The sequence below is a fragment of the Octopus bimaculoides genome, chromosome 23, assembly GCF_046866305.1.
Source record: "Octopus bimaculoides isolate indiv1 chromosome 23, ASM4686630v1, whole genome shotgun sequence".
NCBI lineage: Eukaryota > Metazoa > Mollusca > Cephalopoda > Octopoda > Octopodidae > Octopus > Octopus bimaculoides.
The window spans coordinates 32,886,798-32,906,218 of NC_142950.1; the positions used below are offsets into that span (position 1 = coordinate 32,886,798).

At 37.3% G+C, this 19,421-nt stretch overlaps 2 protein-coding genes across 2 annotated transcripts in view; one reads left to right on the forward strand and one right to left on the reverse strand.

Moving 5' to 3' along the window:
* The first annotated feature begins 2,031 nt into the window (after positions 1-2,031).
* On the forward strand, positions 2,032-14,124 carry LOC106873742 (mitochondrial ribosome-associated GTPase 1). The gene is made up of 10 exons (XM_014921237.3): positions 2,032-2,241; positions 4,301-4,365; positions 5,348-5,542; positions 7,248-7,304; positions 8,423-8,513; positions 11,117-11,178; positions 11,910-12,006; positions 12,830-12,911; positions 13,464-13,579; positions 13,677-14,124. The coding sequence occupies exons 1-10, from the start codon at positions 2,142-2,144 to the stop codon at positions 13,799-13,801; spliced, it is 990 nt and encodes a 329-aa protein (XP_014776723.1). The 5' UTR covers positions 2,032-2,141; the 3' UTR covers positions 13,802-14,124.
* A 3,611-nt stretch (positions 14,125-17,735) lies between these two features.
* Positions 17,736-19,421, reverse strand: part of LOC106873746 (dnaJ homolog subfamily C member 21-like) — a 34,067-nt gene continuing 32,381 nt past the window's right edge. The window contains exon 14 of the mRNA XM_014921243.3: positions 17,736-17,966. Within this exon, the coding sequence (XP_014776729.2) occupies positions 17,805-17,966 (162 nt within the window). The 3' untranslated portion in view covers positions 17,736-17,804. The remainder of the gene's footprint in view (positions 17,967-19,421) is intronic.

The window sequence follows — 19,421 nt, forward strand, 5'->3', positions numbered from 1 at the left end:
CTCTTCACTTTATTTCTTTATATCTTCCTCTCCCGATTCTTTTTCTTTCACTCTCCCACTCCCTATTCTCTCACTCCGTTTGTGTGTGTGTGTGTGTGTGTACATTTTATTTTACTATCTTCTACTCCGTGTTTTCATCTGTCTCTCTTCACTTAGTCTCTCTCTCTTTCTCTCTCTCTCTCTCCAATCTGTTGATAATTACGATTTCAGTTCGTCTTTTCTTATCACTCCAAATATTGACAATTTTTGGATCTATTCAATTAGACGGCCAGATTTTTTAATTAATTTTTTTTAACTAAACACTTTGAAACTTTAGATACTGGTAGAATGTGTCACATAGAACAGGGTTTATTCCAAATTTTTTTGACAAAATTTTGTATTTTAGAAGTTATTTCATGTTAAAGTTGTCGTATTTTGGTAATTTTAACCAATCAATGACGTTTTATTCAGCCGAAGAAAATTACTACTGCTGTTTGCGAACAACTTCCGGGTCCCACATAATTGAACCAATAAAAGAGCCTCTATCTGGTCGCTCGATGGGCTAAAAATAGCAGCCAAAGTATCCCTCTGCCTAAATCACACGCCCATTGTATGTAATGTTCTAGATTATCCCAAAAAAGACGGTTTGCTGTATCAGGGTTGATTTGAGGCTAAATGACAACAAAATTATGGTAAATTTCTATATTAATACCCACACGATTTTCACTAAAAAAAAAATTAAAAACTTGGATTTTTTGCATGGAATCAAACACCATACAGTTCTTTCTGAGTCACATTAGTAGCAACATGGACTTTTCTCCCTCTTCTTGCTCTATTAGATAATTTGAGTAAAATTATATTAATGTATCCAACTGATTAAAAAATTCTATGTATTTATTTATGCAGCTGAGGATAGCTCTGCATTTAAATTGATGTAATGATTGTATTGTTCAATTAAATGGAGCCGCTTGAAACGGTCATACTGCATCACCTATTGATATCCTGTTGCTTATTTTGGTTATATATACATTTGTGTGTGTGTGTGTGTGTATTATATACATGATGTACGAGATGATAAAGAATCAAGATGCCTGGCACCTTGCTGTACTCAAGAAAACCCGTACTCCACAGCAGAAATGTCAAGACTGGCTCCTCTGGTGGTGTAAGCAGCCATACAGTGCCACATAAAAGTGGCTGTGCAGAGCCATGGACGAGCACCCAGCACACTCTGCAAAGTGGTTGGCATTAGGAAAGGACGCCAAATCAGACTGAAGTCTGGTGCAGTTTGCCAGCTCTGGTTAAACCATCCAACCCATGCCAGCATGGACAGCAGATGTTAAATGATGATGATGATAGTGATGATGATGATATACAGTGGGTTTCTTTTAGTTTCCATCTACCAAATCCGCTCACAAGGCTTTGGTAGACCCAAGGCTACAGCAGAAGACACTTACTTGCCCAAGGTGCCATGCAGTGGGACTGAACCTGGAATTATGTGGGGGTAAAACTTAAAAGGACATGAGAGAGAGGGAGGATATAGATAGAGAGGGAGGGAAAGAGTGAAATGACAGAGGGGGGTAGAGCAGGAGGAGACTGCTAGGGAAAGAGGAAAGAGAACGTTAATGGTTTAAAGAAAGAATGAAAGAATAAGAGATAATATGAGAGGGAGTTAAAAGAGAGAGAAAGACAAGGAGAAGGTAAACAGTGATAGAGAGAAAGACAGTGTGAGAGAGAGGGCGAGCGTGTATGTGTGTGTGAGAGAGACTGGGAGTGAGATGGTTGAAAGAAGAAGTAAATGTAAAGAAGGAGTGAGTGTAAATTAAATATATATATATATATATATATATCCCTATATTTTTTGTAGCTCTACGCTATCACATACTTATAACCAAAGAATGTTGCAGAATTAGACTGTTCCAACATTTATGTGCTTACTCCTGTATATATATATATATATATATATATATATATATATATATATATATATATAATACAAATAATAAATGAGTATATGCATATATATGTACATGCAAGTACATTTCGTTTCGTTTCGTCTCTCCAGTATTAATTATATAGCAACTGTCAGACATACGGGGTTTAAATAACATGTCAGCTCCCATGGTTGATTAATTGAAGCGTGTGCTCGAGTTTCCAACAGAATAATGGCAGAAAAAATTGTCAAACATGGACATCTCTTCCGAAAGTCTTTTACATTAGCAAACAAAAATGTTGCCAAGTGGTTTCCTGGTCACATGCATAAAGGTATTGCTTATGCATCTTATAAGACAAAGTATAGCAATTTGTGATGATGTTTATTTATACTTTTTTTTAATTATTATTTACGTTGCCTTGCATGTACTTGCTGATCAATTATATATGTTTCCGGTTTTAATTTTTCAAATCTCTGCCCTCAGAGCCAGTCTCTAGTTCAGAAACAAGAGTGTTGTTTCTGATCTAGTTTCATTGGAATTTAGACGACATCAGCAAGGTACTACACACGTGCACAGTGCTTTCTTGAGGCGTGGATATATTAGGTAGTTGTCCGTGGGCCTAACGACTTCTCGAGGCCCGATCCTGATATATGTAGATCGCTGTCGATAAATAAATACTATAGGCCCGATGCATTGATTTTTCCGATCAGTTTATAGTGCTGCTAAAATAGCCATGCATCTGCATGCATATTTGTCATTGGGTGTAAGGATGTTTCTCCAATCGTATTTGTACGTCAAATTGTGTGCTTACTATAATTGTCCGGTGTATTCAATATTGTTGTTTTGATCGAGGCCAGCCCTGATCGTGCAGGCCCATAATCAAAGGCATTCCTGTCTTTTTAAGTGATATGTGTCTTTTCTTTACTTGAAGCTGTAAGGAGTAATTTGAAAAAATTCGGCTGCTATTTCTAGCAGGTCAAGCGGCAATATACGGGTTTCGTCATTGGTTTGTGTTTGTTTAATATTTGTCTATGGTAGTGAATACTCTCGGTTTGTCCCTGGTCGAAGCTATTTCAATACACTTTTGTTAATGTCCTTGAAAAAAAAAAAGACAGGGAGTGAATTCCTGTACTTGGAGATAGGCTGTCCATTGAGTAAAACACCAGGTGTTTACACCTTTCGAATGTACAGTTAAGATTGCTACTCTTATAAATTCCCCACAAATGGTTTCAATACAGTTTTAAAAGATTTGGAAGAATTAGATGAAAGTTCTCCGGTAATTTTCTTTCATGTAAATAAATGTTATTCTTACAGTATGTCTATGTAAGAAATTCTCTCCCTCTCTCTCTCCCCCTCTCTCTCTCCCCCTCTCTCTCTCTAATAGCCGCAGGCGTGACTGTTTGACAAGAAGTTTGCTCCCCAATCCTATGATCCCGTGTTCAGTCGCACTGCGTGACACCTTCGAAGACAGTCTTCTACTGTTACCTTGGACTAACCGAAACCTTGTGAATGGATTTGGTAGACGGAAACGTTTGTCCCCCATCACCGCTTACAGCCGGTATTGGTGTGTTTACGTCCCCGTAACTTAGCGGTTCGGCAAATCGGCAAAAGCGACCGTTAGAATAAGTAACAGGTTTTTAAAAATAAATGTTGGGGTCGTTTCATTCGATTAAAATTCTTCCAGGTGGTGCCCCAGAATGGCTGCAGTCTAATGACTGAATATATATATATATATATATATATATATATATATATACACACACACACACACATACACACGGTGGTGCTCTAGCATGGCCTCTGATGGGGCTGTTTATCATACCCTTCCGAGGTTCGCACGTCCATCATTGCTCCCCATATTCTCTCAGCTCTCACCTGTTACTCCAGCGGTCACACTCCAAGCAGTGATTTCGCCAGCCCCCCCCCCCCCCCCCAAAAAAAAAAACTAGGTGAGAGTCGCCGACAGATCTCAAGAGACCTGTCTTTCCCAATGTGTAAAGTCGGACGCCGGCGGTCTGAGCGGAAGAGGTCAACGGGTGGATCCAACAGTCAAGAAGGCGATTTCTGCAAACGAGATTGTACAGAACAGGAATCCCCAACTGCTGGGCTGTTGGTCATTTAACACCAGGCTGCGCAAAAAGAATAAATTTTTAAAATTTTATTTCTATTTTATTGACTGTCGCAAGCGTCAAACTTTCTCAGTCTAAATTAGTCTGGCGAGGGTTATTTCCCTTGCTTTAATTTCATGGGATATTTTGATGCGAATTGGATGCCACATCAATCATTTTTGTTCTCATACCAATATAATATTACCTTTTCTCTTGTCATACCTGTGTAATATTAATGTTTCGATTGTCACACCTGCATAATATCAATTATGATTATTACAGGTATGCAAAAAATGGTCAGCCGTATCAAAAGTGTTGATTGTATCATAGAAGTAAGAGATGCAAGAGTATCCTTTTCACCTGATAAATAATGACTACTTTTAAGGAAAGGTAAGTTATCAAGAGAGTATATAATACAGCAATGATATCAGAAAATATAATATACTTCTCTTCACACTCTTTTTCATATCAAGCAGGTGGTCTATATATGATAAAGTCAAAAATTTGTATTTGTGTAGGCATAACCTTGTGACTAAGTTTGCTTTATTATTGAGTAGCTGCTAGTTCAGCCCTTCTGCTTTGAGCATAACCTTTTTCATGCCTCCTGCATTATTGAGATCACCATGCAGTTTGCAGAACTACAAACCCTGGGAGAGATGGGGGCAGAGGTTTGGCTTCGTGCTAGGGGATGAGAGGATTGCTATGAGAGCAGTAGGGGTGGCAGTGTAGGTTTGTGGAGGGATCTGCATGACTACTCGTGTCTAGTAGGGGGGAAAAAGCGAGAACAGAAAGAGAAAATGACCAGTAGGAACGGCAAGACATAGATACTGGTGATAAAGTGCTCAGGTGCTCAGGTGTCCCCCCCTACTAGGCACAAGCTGAGTAGAAGTGGATGGGTGGGCAGTTTGCAAGATTGTATGAGAAAGTGGATGTCTGGTGAGGAGGCAGACTGCCAAGAGATGGGTTGAGTTGAAAGGTGGATGAAACTGGTGAAGATAAAGGGATGCCGAAAAGTGGGGGTGGTGATCAGCGGGTGTATTAAAGATGATACAGTTGCTGGGTGTGAGGAAACAAGAAAGATTTGATATGATTGAGTAGTCTGCAGTCAGGCAAATGCATAAGGGGGGTTCTCATGGATGCTCACTTCATTTCTTTACATTTATATATATATATATATATATATATTTATATTTATGAATAGAGAGAGATGTATATCTGTATGTGTATATATGTATGCATATATTTTTATAGATATATATATTTAACAGATGCTAAATAATGATGATGATTTATGCTTGCATTGTATATGTTCCCTTAACATTTGAACAGATTCCATTGTCAGGGCAGAACCCCAAGTTTTCTGGAATCATCGCTGCCAGACCACATGTGTTACTTTTGAACAAAGCTGACCTATGTGATATGAGTTTCAAAGATGATGTTGAACGCATGTTAAAGCAAGATGGCATAAAAGAATTGATGTGGATCAACTGCAAGGAACAGTTTCCTTCTGTGATAAAGAAAGATGTTTGTATCTAGTTTTTTTACTTTCTTGTATTTTTTCTGTGGGTGTCTATACCTAAATCGTCTAATTTGTTTCCAGGTAGTTTGCTGGCTTGGTTGTGTGCTTAATAGGCTTGCTTCCTAACCATGCAGTTTGGGGTTCAGCTCCACTTTGCAGCACCTTCTGCAAGTGTGTACTATTATAGTCTCAGACTGACGAAAGCCTTGTGAGTGAATTTGGTAGATGGAAACTAAATGAAGCCTAGCATATATATATGTGTGTATATCCTTGTCTTGACATCTTATGATGGTTGTAAATGACCATCATTGTCTTCATCATTTAGCTTCCCTTTTCCATGCTAGTATGGGTTGGATAGTTTGACTGGAACTGATGAGCTGGAGCACTGTACCAGGCTCCAGTCTGGTTTAGCTTGCTTTCTACAGCTGGATGCTCTTCCTGATGCTAACCACTCCATAGAGTGTAGTGGGTGCCTTTTACATGTCGCCGGTAGGAGTGCCTTTTATGTGTCACCAGCACATAGAAAACATGTCCGACCATGGGAACATATTACCTTGCTTGGAATCAGGTTAGGGTCGACAACTGGAAGGGCATCCAGCTGTAGAAACACTGCCAGATCAGATTGGGGCCTGGTGCAGCCTCCTGGCTTCCCAGACCCCAGTCGAACCGTCCAACCCATGCCAGCATGGAAAGCGGACGTTAAACGATGATGACGATGATGATTTCAGTCTGGTGCTGATTTTATCACTATTTATTAAATGGCTAAATTAAACCTTTTGTGTTAAAGGGATACAACTCAGTACACAGGTAGACACAAACGTACATACGTGTGTGTGTGTTGTGTGAAATAATCTTCCATATAGTTTTTGTCTACCAAATTCCCGTTACAAGATATTGACCAGCCTGCAGCTACAGTAGAAGACTCTTATTCAATTTGCTATGCAATGACCCCATACATTGTACTACTTGGTTATAAAGCACACTTCATCATCATCATCATTTAACAACCATCTTCCGTGCTGGCATGAGTTGGACAGGTAAGCCTGGGGACTGTGCCAAGCTCCACTGTCTGCTTTGGCATGGCTTTTAAAAGTGCACGACCCTCCTAACGCCAACCACTTTACAGAGTGGGCTTGGTGCATTTTATGTAACCCCAGCACTGATGAGGCCTGCTTTAGCATGTTTTCATCATCATCGTTTAACGTCTGGGCTAATATGTGTGTGTGTATATATATATATATATATATATATATATAAAGGGCTTCTTTCAGTTTCAATCTACCAGGTCCACTCACAAGGCTTTGGCTAACTTGGGGCTATAGCAGAAGACACTTGCTTAAACTGCCATACAATGGAACTGAACCCAGAACCATATAGTTGGAAAGCAAACATCTTACCACACAACCACACTTCTAAGTGGTAAAAAAAGAATTGGTAGTTCTTCAAGCCAACAACTGAGTCTCTACATGGTTGCTCAACCGGCTACAAATACCTGTCAAATCAACCTTAAAAGATAAAGTACAAATTGGATGATATGGACCTTGAGATATTATATTTAAATAGAACAAAACAAGATAATCATGCTTGAAATAGCTTTGATTATAGATCTGTTCAATCAGAAATGACGAGCTAAACAACAGCGACTGATAATTATTCACTGGGAATCAGTGATGTTTTTCATTTAACTACTTTTTTTTTTTTTTTTTCCAGCTGATACCAACTATAATGAACAGCATTAATTCCTACGAAAGATTTAAACAGACAGATGTAAGTACTATTTTAGTTAACACAAACATCCATAATCTAACCAAAATCTAAAATCTCAGAGTCGGAACTGTTGTATACAGCATTGTGTGTCTCAAAAATTTCTTAAGCCTGGTGCCATTTGTCTCCTGTCAAGCATTGTTAGCTATTAGTTTAGCTGTGAGAGGCACTCTTCTGCTCTTTGATAGACATTTATTCTTCACGTTGCTTGATGCCTACACATTCTCCTCACCCAGTAAAGTGCATGGGCAGTTTAGTTGCTGACTGCTCACCCACAGGGAAGGCTATACTGAGTTAGATGCTGTCAGTAGTTGGTAGAAATTGACCCAACCTAACGTGTTACCTTTAGGTGACCGAATTAATAAAATTTTGCTTAAAGCATTGCAAATAACTGTAAATGCCTTCTAAGTTCCTCAAGCAGTCCAACCCATGCCAGCATGGAAAACAGACATTAAAGGATTATGATATATAGATATACATATATAGACATATACATAAGACTTCTTTTAGTTTCCAGGTATCAAAGCCACTCACAAAAGCTTTGGTCTGCTCAGGGCTATAGTAGAAGGTACTTGCCCAAGTTGTTACACAGAGGGACTGAACCCAGAACCATCTGGTTTAAAAGCAAACTTCTTAGCACACAGTTATACCTGTCCACTGGATTTCCAATAAACTGAGAATAAGCAACAACAGCATTTGAGCAGTGGTGGCGGTGGTGGGGGGTAATCTTGCAACAGACTTGCTTCAGTTTGTATCGGGAGAGAGCAGTGAGGCAATACTATGGGTGTCCTTTTCAAACCAAGAGGCCCTTGCAAAGTTGTTTGGAAGACCAACAGTTTCCCACACAACCAGCCACTCCTCTTCATGCCACTAATGTTGACTAACAGAAGGGTAAGGGCTGACACAGTCCCACCTCAACATCATTGCAGGAATTGCCAGAATGAAGTTGAAGAAAATGTTAGGTTGCCCTAGAGACTGCAGCTCCTAATTTGTAGTCAAATTAACCCCAATACTTTATTGGCATTGGTACTTTTTTTTTTTGCATTTACTTTAGAAGGCATGTATCTTGTAAACCGTATAATATTACTGCTTATTCACCCCTTCCATCTCGTTTCTTTCAGTTATCAATATACAATGTGATGGTGATAGGAATACCAAATGTCGGAAAGTCTTCACTCATAAATACAATACGAAGGGTACTTATACAAAAAGGTAAAGCAGCCATTATTTCTGAAGACATCTTCAATGAATCATTCATTTCTCAATTCAAACAACGAATTATATTCAGAAACATCGTCGTCGCTGCAGACTTTTAACTGAACATGCTCCTTTGTCACTTCCATTATAGCTTTGAAAGAAGAACTGTTAAAATCGAACTGCACTCTTCAAAACTTGCACTAAGAATAAGGACCAAGGTAAAATTATTACCTGCTTTTATACCAAGTTGATGCAGGTAGTTTATCCTGCACCCCCCCACCTCCAACTTTTAGTTCATGCAATTGAAAAGACTGCACCACCCAGTCCAGGGATTGAAACCATTGTCTTGCGATCATGAGTGCAACATCCTACCCACTAGGCCATGTACCCTCAACACATGCCAAAGGCACCAGGCATCTCGGTCCTTTGTCAAAATATATGTGTGTGTGTGTAAGTGTATGTTTGTGTGTACCCTTGTCTTGATATCATGTGATGGTTATGAACAAGCATCTCTGTCATACAAGCGGTGTTGTTCATTTCCAGTCTTCCATAGGTGAGAGTTGGCAACAGGAAGGTCACCCGGCTGTAGAAAATCTGCCTCAACAAAATACGTCTGACTCCTGTACATATGGAAAAATGAATGTTGAAATGATGACAGTAGGTAGGCAGGCAGTCAGGCATACACATACACACATGTTTTTATTAGAATTTGGGTGGCTTAATTTGACTAAAATTTCAAGCCGATGCCCCACCATGGCTGCTGTCTAATGACTGAAACAAGTAAAAGATAAAAGATATATATATGTATGTGTGTGCGTGTGTGTGTATACATATACATATATATATATTCACATATATACATATATATATATATATATATATATACACACACATATCTATATGTATATACATACATATATATGTGTGTATATATACATATATATACATATATATATATGTATGTACATATATATATATATATATAAACATATATATACATACATATACACATATACACATATATATATATATACACAGATATGTATACATACACACACACACACACATATATATATATATATATACATACACACATATAAAACTATTAAAAGCATGTCAAGCTGTCATTTTCCTGTTTACACTGGTTGTTTTTCTTTGATTTTGGATTTTGATTGACTGCTTATTATTTCTTTCTCTCCATTCAATTATTTATTTCTTTGCTTGCTTTCTATCTGTTTTTTTTATTTATATATTTATTTATTTATTTATTGCATTCATTTTATCATTCCTTACATCCTTTCAATTTTTTCTTCCTTTTTTTTTTTTTTTTAACCCCCAAAACTCAATGCATTTCCATCCATCATTCGGTGTGTCAGCCCCTGATGAGAACAAAGCTTCAATGCTATCAGATGTTTCCCAATTACCAACGCATTGTCAATACTCTTGACTCTTTGAAATAGGGATGAAGTAGTAAGCTGTATTATGTGTGTGTATACACATGTGTGTGTGTGTATACACATGTGTGTGTGTGCACGTGCACATATGTGTAAATATTCATTCACATATATATATGTATATATATATACACATACACACATACATGTGTGTGTATATTTCATGTATACATATATACATATATATATATATATATATATATATGTATGCATGCATATGCATATATATGCACACACACATATATGCATAAATACATATACATACATCCATATAATGTATGTGCATGTGTATATATATATATGTGTGTGTGTGTGTGTATATATATAAACACACACACACATATAGATAAATAAATAGATAGTTAGATAGATAAACGAAGGCATGGCTATGTCAAGACCTTCAGTTTGCGACCACATGGTTTCTGCTTCAATCCTACTGCACAGCACCTTGGGCAAGTATCTTCTACTATAGCCTACCAGACTGAGTAAAATGTCATGAGTGAATCTGCCAGATGGAAACTAACAAAGAAGCCTGCCATGTATGTGTGTGTCTGTATTTGTGTGTGTGTGTGTGTATCTGTCTGTCTGTCTGTCCTTTTCTTGTCATCAAGCACTGATTGTAAACAAACTTCACCATCATACAAGAGGTGATGTCCAGATTAGGAGATATATACATTTGGTTGACAAAAAGAAGTGTGTCTTGCTATAGAAAATTTGCCTCAACAAGTCTCATCTGACCCATGCAGGAATGGAAAAGTTGATGTTAAAACAGACATATCCATATCCCATGTTGGAACAGGTTGGATGGTGTGTGTGTGTGTGTGTCTGTAACTGTGTATTCATTTGTTTTTACATCATTTTCCCCTGCTTTCATGTATTAGACAAATACGTATTGTTGAAGCATTGTTTTTACACAGTTAGCTGCCCTTCCTGATGCTAATTCTTACTTCTAGGTTTTCATTCCACACATCTTTGAGAGCACAGACATTGCTGGCATTGATACCAATGCAGTCCTTAGACTCATCTTTTGATCTATTGTTTTCACTGATTAATCTCTTATTTGAAAAATATTAAAATTACTGTTCCCCGAATCTGATGTCATTATGGGAAAAAGAAGATATTGTATATAAATGTTAATTTTATTCCTTTTTTTTTCCATTGCAGGTAAAGCCACTCCTGTAGGGGCAAGGGCAGGCATTACAAGATCTGTGATGGAGAAAATTAAGGTAACTTTTTTTTTTGTTTATATAATAAAGCTTTTAAGGAACAAAACATGGCTGTGATAAAATCATAGCTATTTTTCAGGCCAAACAAAGCCTTATGAGTGAATATGGTAGACAGAAACTGAAAGTGCCGTATATATAGAGTGTCAGGCTCACAGTCATAAGGTAGTGAGTTCAATTCTTGGACTGGGCTGTGTGTTGTGTTCTTGAGCAAGACACTTTATTTCATTGCCATGGAGAACAATTCTTGCTTTAGCTTTAGGTTAACGAATGCTTCATGATTTAAATTCGATGGACAGAAACTGTACTGAAGCCTGTCATGTGTGTGTGTGTTTGTCTTCTCAAACTATCACATTGACATCATTTGGGAAATGCTGACACAGGACTATTTGATCGAGATTAACTTAGGACTAAGAAACAACAAAGTCAATATTTTTAGTATTACAAGTCTGTCTTACCCTAGATACCACTATTTTTAATATTGATTTCAAATTTTGGCACAAGGCCAGCAATTTTGAGGGCAGGGCTAAGTTATTTACATCAACCCCAGTACCCAACTGGTATTTATTTTATCAACCCCTAAGGGATGAAAAATAAAGTCAACCTTAGCGGAATTTGAACTCAGAACATAAAGACAGACAAAATGCTGCTAAGCATTTCATCCAGCAGGCTAACCATTCTGCCACTCCACTGCCTACATTTACTTTTGATATTGCAATTCTGTTTTACCCCAGGTATCAGCTGACCCCAAAATTTATGTCTATGACACTCCAGGAGTATTAGCACCAGAAGTGAAGAATGTTGATGTTGGGATGAAGTTAGCCCTTTGCGGTAAGTACCACCACCACCACTACAACATACCACCATGGTAGGTCAGCAATGAACTAACAAGGGAACCTGTACATCACTGGTTCTCAACTGGGATCCATATAAGATTTTGTTAAAATTTATCAGCAATAAAATTGGTTATACTTCTACAATGCACAAAATATTTTAACAATTCTTTCAATATAATTCTTAATAATATCTAATTACTATAAAAATATATGATTTTTTTAAACATCAAATAGTTATGGGGATCCATTTGAGTAAAATAGGAATCAAAGAACTCCATAGGTAAAAAAAGATGGTTGAGAAACGCTGCTATACATGGTTGCTTCAAGTCTTCAAGGTATACTATGCTGAGAATGTAGTAAGATTAATGGTCACTGTTGTTGACTGACATCCTTCAACTTTTTCTGTTCAATAGGGTTTTTTTTTTTTCCAAACCAACATTTACATGTTGTTATTTATAGCTTTATATGCTTCAAGATCCACTATTCCAAACAAGGTGGTGGTGCATGGCTTAGTGGTTAGATTGTTGAATTCATGATCCTAAGATTGTGGTTTCAATTCCTGGGCCAGGTGACGCATTGTGTTCTTGAGCAATGCACTTCATTTCTCATTGCTCCAGTCCACTCGGCTGGTAAAAATGAGTAATCCTACAACAGACCAGTATCCTGTCCAGGTGCAGAATATATACACCATGGAAACCAGGAAATCTCTCTATCTCTATCTCTCTCTCTATTTCCCACTTTTCTCCCTCATACATATAAACACATGCATACCCACAGCTACAACACATTATCATCTCTCCATTACAATGTCTTTACAGCTTGTCTTCAAGACCATCTGGTTGGAGAAGACGTGATCGTCGACTTTTTACTCTACTGGTTCAACAAGCACAAAAATTTTCGGTAAATTTCCGTTTATTTAATTCCAAAACTCTTTTAGATATTAATAACGATAATTAATTTATACCTTATTATAATCTAAATTCCAATGCCAGCTGCCTTCTACTATAGCCTTGGGCCAACCAAAGCCTTGTGAGCGGATTTGGTTGACAGAAACTGAAAGTATATATATATGTGTGTGTGTGTGTGTGTGTGTGTATATATATATATATATATATATATATATATATAAAAATATATATGTATTTATATATATATATATATATATATTGTAGAGAGAGAGGTGTATATAGACATCTATATATATATGTGTGTGTGTGCATGCACACACACATACACACATACTCACATGCACATCTCACATTTGAGTGTAACTTAGTATCTTGATATACTTCCTATTGTTGTAACCCATGAGTTATCCTTCTTTCTTCCCTATCAACACAGATGAAACAAACTTGAGCTCTGCTCTTCCTTTTAACCAACCCATTAAATTCTACTCTACAAAAACAAACTGCTAACACAGAAATACTTGGTGTTTTATGTTTATGTTTTTAGCTACATGTCAGTGTTTGAATTGGAAGAACCTTTGGATGATGTCCTAGATTTCCTAAATCATGTGGCCTTGAAGAACAACAAAATAGCACGGGTTACCTCTCTAGATCCTTCCAAAGGTGACTATCAAATTTAAGATGTCTCTAATATGTCTCTTGTTTTTACAGTTTGGTACCTAATCCAATTGATTCCATGTAATTTTTCTTACCTTTCCAGGTCGTACAGTATACAAGCCTGACTTCACTGCTGCAGCTTCACTTGTCTTAAAGAAATTTCGAGCCGGAGAGCTTGGTCCAGTTATGCTTGACAGTAATAAAATTAAGCATTTACATAAAGCGTAATGCTTGCTGTAAAATACTGTAAAATATCGTTTTATACTTCCCTGTATATACAACCTTTCTTTTCTCTGCCTTTGCTGGCTAACAACAGGTTATATTTATTGTTCACAGCTGAATAGTTTGCTGTGAAAAGAGACATTCAACTGTAAATGTAATTATTTCCAACAATATAGAAATTTGTAAAATTTACTGCAAAGCAAAAAGAAAAAAACAATGTACTGTTTCCAGATTGTATTGTTTCATGCAGAAATTCAGGAAGAAAGGAAAAAAAAAGAACTATGTTGATATTTTTTATTTTTTTGTTGAATAAATTATTTAACTAAAAATACTCTTTTGTTATTCTTTCTGTTGTTGTTTAACCCCAGATCGGTCATGATCCAAGAGACATTTGATCAAGAATGTTCCAGCTGTGATCATCTCCTTTATTGTTTTTTTTTTTCATTCACAATGTCCACTTTTATCTCTGTGGGGTGTTTGGTGTTATGAAGGGCATCCAGCTGTAGAAACACTGCCAAAACAGACAGCGAAGCCTGGTGCAGTCTTCTGCCTAGCCAGCTCCTGTCAAACCAGCCAACCCATGCCAGCATGGAAAGCAGATGTTAAATGATGATAATGAATGTATTTTCGATTACATTATCCAATGTTTCCTTCTTGTTGATATTGTATATGTTATTAGCTACAGGTCAGCAATGATTAAGCAGATCTATAATCAAAGCCACTCCAGCTACGACCATCCCTGTCTTTTTCTGTATCAAGGACTACCTCATCTAAATTGTCCTTCCCATTTCTAACAAGGTAAGATATTATTCCTGAGAGAACAAGCTTCTATTTTCAACAGGTCAACAGATCACAAGAAACTCTCCAGTTAGCCCCAATTCTGCCATGATTAGGGCTTCTCATCTAACCACCTTGTCTTCTTTCAGGTTTAATGTAATGTATAACTACATTACCCAAATTATCCTCTTTTTGTAACCCTTTGCCTGTCTAAAACATTTTCCTCTGTTGGTTCTAATCATCTGTGCTTTTTTTTTTTCACACTTTTAGTTAACTCTTATTTCATATGTTCTGGATTAACATAAAGTTTTCCTTTCTTAAGTCCTAAGTCCTTTTGGTAGTTGAAACAAAGATGAGGTCATACCCTTGCACTCTTGTGCCAGTGGCCAATTCCCCATACAAGAGGTCTTTTAGGATCTCCTGTGGTGGTGGTGGTCGTGGCAGTGGCGGCGATGGCGATGATGATGAAGACGACGACGACGACGATGATGATGACGACAACAACGATGACAAAGAAGTGGAGGAGATGGTCTATACTGTATTTAGATCAGTTTGATGTCCAAACATCATGTAGAATCTAATTTCTGGACGTGTACACAGTATTGTATGAAACTGATCTTGAAGTAGGATCATGTAACAACAACAACAACAACCACAACAACAAAGTCCAGATAACACTCAGACCAATCTAGGCCACTGAAAACAATGTGGAGGTAAATATTACAAAAGTAAAAAAATTGTTTCCTCTCATCTAAATATGAGGTTAATAGCCTGAAAAATTAAAAACCTTATTAACAAGTCATTGCAGACATTTAGACATTTAATTAGAGAAAGCTGTCTAAGAAAACAATTACAACTTGGAGGAGGAGGGGAAAGTGTTAAGGGAAAAGCAGCCGTGACCTTTTCAAGGTTTCTGTCACTGGTGGTGGTGGGGGCTGAGGTGGTGGTGGAGGTGGAGGCAAAGGTAGTTGAGGTGGTGACAGTGATAACAGTGGCTATGGTGCTGGTGGGATTGTGATGAGGGTGGTGGTGATGATATTGGCAGTCATGGTGGTGGTGGTGGTAGAAAGGAGGTGAAAGCGTCATGATTCATGAATTGCTGTGGTAGGAACCAACTCTTCATGATGTTGAATTATTCTCAGAGACCCAAGATCTGGTCTAAACGTTTTGCAATTTGTAAGAATGGAACTTGCATTAAAAAGTATTCAAGAGTGTTTATCATGTAACATCGCTGTGTGCCTTCTGCCTCATATATGACACAGTTTATCATACGTGCCTGGTCAAGTGGGCAAGCCCCAGGTGTGCATGATAAACTCCATCATATACGAGGCAAAAGTCACAGCAACATGAAAAATAAAACAGATGCACCACATTCATTTTGTAACATTAAAAAAACTTCACACATCAAGTAATTCACTTAACTTCACTCTGATTAATAATTGACGTTACGTTACAACATTAACTCGACCTCTGCTTCACTAACCAACCTACCTACTACTGAAACTACTACTACTACTACTACTACCACCACCACCACCGCAACAACAACATACACACACACTCACATTCATACATACACACACACACACAGACATACATGCACACATACACAAACACAAATTCACGTACACAAACTTGCACGCACACACATAAACATGCGCACATACACACTCATTCATACATAAACGCACATACATACACACAGATACTCGCATGCACACACACGCAAACATGTACACACACATGCACACACTATATATATATATATATATATATATATATATATATATATATATATACACACATGTATATGCATATGTGTATATATATATATATACACATATATACACACATATATATACATAAATTAATTATATGTGTGTGTGTGTGTGTATGCATGTATATGTATAAGATAAACAAGGAGAGACCAGTATATTTCAGGTTAATGCAGAAGAAACAAGAAGAGGCCAGTTTTAGGCCAGATATTTTCTATCCAAATATTTCTCCTGTGTGCCCTATCCACTGTAAATTGTGTTTAGTAACTTAAAATAAGATGTCACATTTGTGTACATTGAAAAAAAAAAAAAAAGTTGGTTATCGAAATCAATCGGATGACATATAGCTGCAAAGGTCTGATGTAGGGGTTTGATGTGTATGTCATATAAGGTTGAGGATTAGGTAGCTGGAGATCTGTTGGATTGATGATTCAATGGAAAAGAATTTGCAATTAATTGTAGGTGTAGGTGTAGATGTGACTGTATGGTAAGCAGTTTGCTTCCCAATCACACGGTTCCAGGTTGAGTCCCACTGTATGGCACCTGGCACCTTAGGCAAGTGTCTGAACTTTTGCCTCAGGGAGACAAAAGTCTTGTGAGTGGCTTTGGTAGATGGAAACTAAAAGAAGCCCATTGCATATGTGTGTGTGTGTATGTGTTTGTGTGTGTGTTTTTGTGTCTGTTTGTCCCCTACCACCACTTCATGTGTGTTTCAAAATTTCATGCCTTGTGTCCATAGTACAAAGAATTACTATTAGCAATAGTATAATTATTATAAGGTGGTGAGCTAGGAGAATTGTTGGCATGTTGAAAAAATTGCTTAGTGGCATTTCTTTCTTCTTTTTACATTCTGAGCCCCAATTCAGTTGGGGTTGACTTCACCTTTCATCCTTTCAGGATCAGTAAAATAACTACCAGTTATGCACTGGGGTCAATATAATCATCTAGCTCCCTCCTACAAAATTTCAGCCCTGTGATTCTATAGTAGAAAAGATTATCATTATTAGTAACAGTGATGATAGTAGTAGTAGTAGTAGTAGTAGTAGTGTCAATACTAACAAAGCATGGACACTTTGATTTGCTTGTTCCACAAAGGTAACAACAGCTTCAGTTAATTCCTCCTCCAGGCATTTTTTTTTAGAATTATTATGATTCATCACATGATAAAAAAAATCTGAGACCTCAAGTGCAAGATGTCAATCCAGACTGGCATTAAATAGTCTTGAGGTGCAAGAAAGGTTTTAGCACAAAATTGAACAAGGTTTTAAGGCAGATCATTCTTCCTATTACCAACCATTTCACAGTATTTTATTGTGCCACAGGCAGTAGAAACAATGTCAACATCCGAACTTAATTTTCATTAAAAACAAAACAAGACAAAGCAATAATATACTTCATTAATTTATTGAAAAATAATAAAGAATTTGCTTAAATCATTAAATATTTTTGTTTCATTATCATCTTTTCTCTTTCTTTTTGGTTTTCTTTGATGGTTTTCCTTGTACTGTTGTGGCTGCATTCTTAGTGAGCCTGCTTTGGTGCCCTGTGGCCTTCAGATGATCGAATAGTTTGTTCCGTGAAGGATAATCTTTACTACATACATTACAAAAGTGCAATGCCTGTAGAAAACAAGACAGAGAGATTTCTTAGTCAACATATGGCAAATTACATAGCATTTTGTTGCTCTTTTAAGTAAATCTATTAATTAAGTATGACAAGATAGAGATATGTGTTAGTTGATTTATTGTATAGGCTGGTGCCACATAAAAAGCACCATGCTGGGTGTCGCATAAAAAGCACCCATATTGGTGCCACATAAAAAGCACCCATGTTGGTGCCACATAAAAAGCATTCATGTTGGTGCCACATAAAAAGCATTCATGCTGGTGTCACATAGAAAAAAATCTGTGTTGGTGCCATGTAAAAGCACTCGTGCTGGTGCCACATAAAAAGCACCCGATACACTCTGTAAAGTGGTTGGCCATAGAAACCATGCCAAAACAGAAAATTGGAGCCTAGTACAGCTCTTGAGCTTGCAAGCTCCTGTTAAAAAACCATCCAACTCATGTCAATATGGAAAATGGACATTAAATGATGATGATGATGCTAGTGAATAAGCCAATTGGGTGTATAAGATGATACTAGAATTTCCTTTTAGAATGTAAGCTTTAGGTTATACTTGCTGTATAAGACTACTTGGCACTATTTCCCCTGACTCGCCTTCATGCCGGTGGCACGTAAAAGCACCCACTACACTCTCAGAGTGGTTGGCGTTAGGAAGGGCATCCAGCTGTAGAAACTTTGCCAGATCAGATTGGAGCCTGGTGCAGCAATCTGGTTCACCAGTCCTCAGTCAAATCGTCCAACCCATGCTAGCATGGAAAGCAGACGTTAAACGATGATGATGATGATGTAAACTCTATATTACTTCATGGGACTATCAGTAGAGCTACATTTGGGTTGTGACACACTGGTAACACCCTAAACCATAGCATGTCAATGTCCGGATTTTACATATGGTGTTCAAGATGACCCCTGATTTTGAGGTGACATTTTTAAGATTCAAATTCCAGCCTGTATACTGACATATAGAGTAACACTAATTACAACACATTTCAGTTATCTATTAATTAAATCTGGCAACAGTTAAATCAATTAATTAAATATGAAGAGATGGAAATAGTCATTAATTAACTACTACCTTATGTTATACCTTAAAGAAAGATGGGACGATCGTGGTGGGAATGTCTTAGATTATAAGTCTACTCAATCATACCTGAGGTTAAACAACTCTGAGTGAAACTCGGCATGATTACTCAATCTGCTAGATATAGCAGTCAAATCTCAATATTGTATATCTTAACCCTTTAGCAAGCAGATTACCCTTTCAAATGTAATGCTTATTTATTCACATTGTTTTGAATTAACCAAACATTATCTCACAGCTTCAAGATTCTAATGATGTGATTGTTTGTTTTTAGAATAACATTGTAAGGTGCATGTGAGAGGCCAGATCTGGCCACTTTGAACACTAACAGGTAGAGTACTTGGGGCAGATATGGCCAGTTTAAATG

Bases quoted from the DNA above. Each gene is read 5' to 3' on its own strand.
- LOC106873742 (XM_014921237.3), top strand. From the start codon at position 2,142: ATGGCAGAAAAAATTGTCAAACATGGACATCTCTTCCGAAAGTCTTTT. The intron at 4,366-5,347 runs GTATCCTTTTCA...ACATTTGAACAG, and splicing joins TAGAAGTAAGAGATGCAAGA to ATTCCATTGTCAGGGCAGAA. The intron at 7,305-8,422 runs GTAAGTACTATT...CGTTTCTTTCAG, and splicing joins AAAGATTTAAACAGACAGAT to TTATCAATATACAATGTGAT.